At 54.8% G+C, this 3,764-nt stretch overlaps 1 protein-coding gene across 1 annotated transcript; it reads left to right on the top strand.

Moving 5' to 3' along the window:
• The first annotated feature begins 241 nt into the window (after positions 1-241).
• OLFML3 (olfactomedin like 3) lies at positions 242-3,099 on the top strand. The gene is made up of 3 exons (XM_082380316.1): positions 242-510; positions 1,214-1,499; positions 1,811-3,099. The coding sequence occupies exons 1-3, from the start codon at positions 397-399 to the stop codon at positions 2,629-2,631; spliced, it is 1,221 nt and encodes a 406-aa protein (XP_082236442.1). The 5' UTR covers positions 242-396; the 3' UTR covers positions 2,632-3,099.
• Positions 3,100-3,764: the final 665 nt, after the last annotated feature.

Raw genomic sequence — 3,764 nt, 5'->3', positions numbered from 1 at the left:
AGCAGAAATAGAGTTTGCTGAGTTTCCTCCGGGGCCTCTGCCTCCCCCTGCTAGCTCCTTTTCCTGAGTGACTGCCCAGAAGGGCTTTGCCCTAGGGTTTCCAATCTCCTTCTCCTCTCCTGGGGAGCCCGCGGCCTAGGCGGGAGGTGGTTAAGCCTTCTGGCTGCTCTGCACTAGGGCCATCTGTGTTTGATCAATCCAGGCGGAAAGGAGGGGGTGGGGCCCGTAAAGAGACTGTGAAAGCATTCCAGAGTAGTGAGAGAGCCCCGAGATCCTGCAAGAGAGAAGGCACCGCCCCCAGCCCGGCCTCCAAAGCTAACCCGCCAGCTTGAGTGGAAGAGGCCGTGTGCACACGACTACACACTTGGTCTACCCTGGCCCTACTCTCCCGCAGCCATGGGGCCCCGCACCCCGCTCCTTATCTTGTTCCTTTTGTCTTGGTCGGGACCCCTTCAAGGACAGCAGCACCACCTTGTGGAGTACATGGAACGCCGACTAGCTGCCTTAGAGGTAGGTGTCTCCTTTCTCTTCTGGCCCAGCCTGGAAGGATTCCACATCTCCTGTTGATTCACCCAGTTTGTCAGGGATGTGGGGATGACAAATTAGGGCTCTTGTAAGAACCTACAGAAAACTCCGTCTTTTAATAAGAGGATCCTCAAAATTGCAAGTCCTCCTCTTTTCCCACATACATAAAGCAATTCAAAGCAAAGAGACCTTTGTGTTTCACCCCTGGGATTAGATGGGATAAGGGAAGAGAGTGGAAATGAGAGCTAGAATTGTGGGGATGCATCTCAGGACGAGCTGATGATTCTATTGAAAGTTGGAAGTTCTCAGAGGATCTGCAACTTTCTGCCTTTTTAACAGCTTGGAGTCTGTAACATCCTAATTCCCAAGAGGAGGATCGTATAATGGAGCAGAGATCCCTTCTCACCCTCATGCACTTAGACTGCCCTAGAGGCTCGGAGAACTGAGTGGCACTGCTCACAGCACGGCTGGAGGATGCAAAGATGGGACTGGGGCCTAGATGGATCTTAGCTGAGCTCTTTGCACATTCAGCATCTTGAACATTTGGTTTTCTCCCTGTGGAGGTTGAAGGGGATGCTGATGCCTGGCTGAGTTTTGCTCTTTCCCATTCCTGACTCCCTGGTTGGGCCTCTCCCTGCCTGGGAGTTGTAACCCTTCGGCCCTCCTTCCTGCTGCCCCATCCCTTTAGGAACGGCTGGCCCAGTGCCAGGACCAGAGTAGTCGGCACGCTGCTGAGCTGCGGGATTTCAAGAACAAGATGCTGCCGCTGTTGGAGGTGGCCGAGAAGGAGCGGGAGGCACTCAGAACTGAGGCTGACACCATGTCGGGGAGAGTGGACCGTCTGGAGCGGGAGGTGGACTATCTAGAGACCCAGAACCCAGCCCTACCCTGTGTAGAGGTTGATGAGAAGGTGACTGGAGGCCCTGGGGCCAAAGGCAAGGGCAGAAGAAACGAGAAGTACGATATGGTGACAGGTAAGTGATCTGAAACAGACCCCTGTATTCTTCCTTGGTTCTTTCCCTTTTTTCTCCTTATTCCAGTCCATTTGGCTCTATCTTCTAGAATCTGTTTTAGGGAAATCACTGTAATATCAGGTTCATTGAGGAGAGTTTCTGGGGACCCAGGCCTCTGTGGTGCTCTTTTTCCCAATCCTCCGTAAGAGTGGAGGCGTCCACTGGGCAAAGGCCCACTGTTCTCCAAATAGCCCACCCTGGGGGGTTCCTGCAGTGAGCATCTAACTCTTGCCTGTTTTTCCTTGTCCTGTGCTTTTCTCCTTTCCCACCAGACTGTGGCTACACAATCTCTCAGGTGAGATCAATGAAGATCCTGAAGCGGTTTGGTGGCCCAGCTGGTCTGTGGACCAAGGATCCACTGGGGCCAGCAGAGAAGATCTACGTGTTAGATGGGACCCAGAATGACACAGCCTTTGTGTTCCCAAGGCTGCGTGACTTCACCCTTGCCATGGCGGCCCGGAAAGCTTCCCGAGTCCGGGTGCCCTTCCCCTGGGTAGGCACGGGCCAGCTGGTATATGGCGGCTTTCTTTACTATGCCCGGAGGCCCCCTGGAAGACCTGGAGGGGGCGGTGAGTTGGAGAACACTTTGCAGCTCATCAAATTCCACCTGGCAAACCGAACAGTGGTGGACAGTTCAGTATTCCCAGCAGAGGGTTTGATCCCCCCGTACGGGCTGACGGCAGACACGTACATAGACCTGGCGGCTGATGAGGAGGGCCTTTGGGCTGTCTATGCCACCCAGGAGGACGAGAGGCACTTGTGTCTGGCCAAGTTAGACCCACAGACGCTGGACACAGAGCAGCAGTGGGACACACCATGTCCCAGAGAGAATGCTGAGGCTGCCTTTGTCATCTGTGGGACGCTATACGTTGTTTATAATACCCGCCCTGCCAGTCGGGCCCGCATCCAGTGCTCCTTTGATGCCAGTGGCACCCTGACCCCCGAAAGGGCAGCACTCCCTTATTTCCCCCGTCGATATGGTGCCCACGCCAGCCTCCGCTATAACCCCCGCGAGCGCCAGCTTTACGCCTGGGATGATGGCTACCAGATTGTCTATAAGCTGGAGATGAGGAAGAAAGAGGAAGAAGTTTGAGGGAGCTAGTCTTGTTTTTTGACTCTCTTTCACCTCCATACATTTATATCCCGACTAAATTTCCTGCTCCTCATTCCGGGCAAGTTGTGATTCACATCTCATATTTTCAGCCAGTGGAAGCCAAATTCTCATTGCCCCTTCATTTCACATGGGACTCCAGATCTCGAGGAATCCTTTTAGAGCTAAAAGAGAGACAGCCCTAAATGTTCATTCCTCTCTTGCCCCATGTCAACAGATTTCAGGCCGGTGAAAGATGAGCCAGCTCCAGAGCTCTGACCCTTATACATATGGGGGTGACCCCAGTGGACAGGCAACAGAATATTTCTTGCCTCAGTGCGAGTCAGGGGAGAGAGGGCTAGGAGGACATGATGTTAGACTCTGCCCTCTCTCCCTTCTCCCTTCAGTGCCCTAGAGGATGGGACTCGTTCTGTACTGCAGCGTTTTGCATTAAAAGGAAAATCCACTGCTCCTTGCCTGTGTTTGTTTGGGGTAGCCCTCAGATCAGATTTCTCCCCGTGATCGTCCATCTTCTCCTCTGCCCCATCCCCGCTCCTTAAGCCGCATTAGGGACTTGGCTGGGCTCCCTTGCCGAGCGAGAGGGGCTTCTCCAGTTACAGACTTCACCGGGAGGTGCCTGGGGAGGCGGCAGAATCCCAGCACTTCCAGAGGCTGGGCGAAAGCCCCCGGGGTGCCCACCGTCCTCCGCAGCAGCCCTCCCAGAACCACCAGCGGCACCGCGCCTCCGGCCGCGAGACTGGGGCCCAGGGGCAGAGCTTCCAATTCCAATTCTCCGAGGTTTTGATGCAGACAATGGGTTTTAGTCACACTGAAGTCGAATGTGGAAACCAGAGCCCTGAATGAGTGTGGGTTCTGTAAGAACTTTAAGTCTCACCTCTGAAGTGGCCTCTGCCCCCAGGACCGAACCCCACTCCCATCTCCAGCATCAAGCTCATCGTCAGGGCCAGGTTGCACAATCGCGCTTGGTCTGAACCGCTCTGATTTTCCTGCTGCCACGGCGTCTGCGGTTTGGGCGAGGAGGGGGGGCAGTGACCACGTCCCAGATGTTAGTCTTCCCAGTTTCCCAACACATCCCTCTCGCCACCCTCCTCACCCCCACGTACCTACCCCAGTCC

This window comes from Balaenoptera borealis, assembly GCF_965194805.1.
Source record: "Balaenoptera borealis genome assembly, chromosome: 1".
Classification (NCBI taxonomy): Eukaryota; Metazoa; Chordata; class Mammalia; order Artiodactyla; family Balaenopteridae; genus Balaenoptera; species Balaenoptera borealis.
Note: the sequence above shows the minus strand (reverse complement) of the source record. Positions and strands in the feature narration are given on the sequence as shown.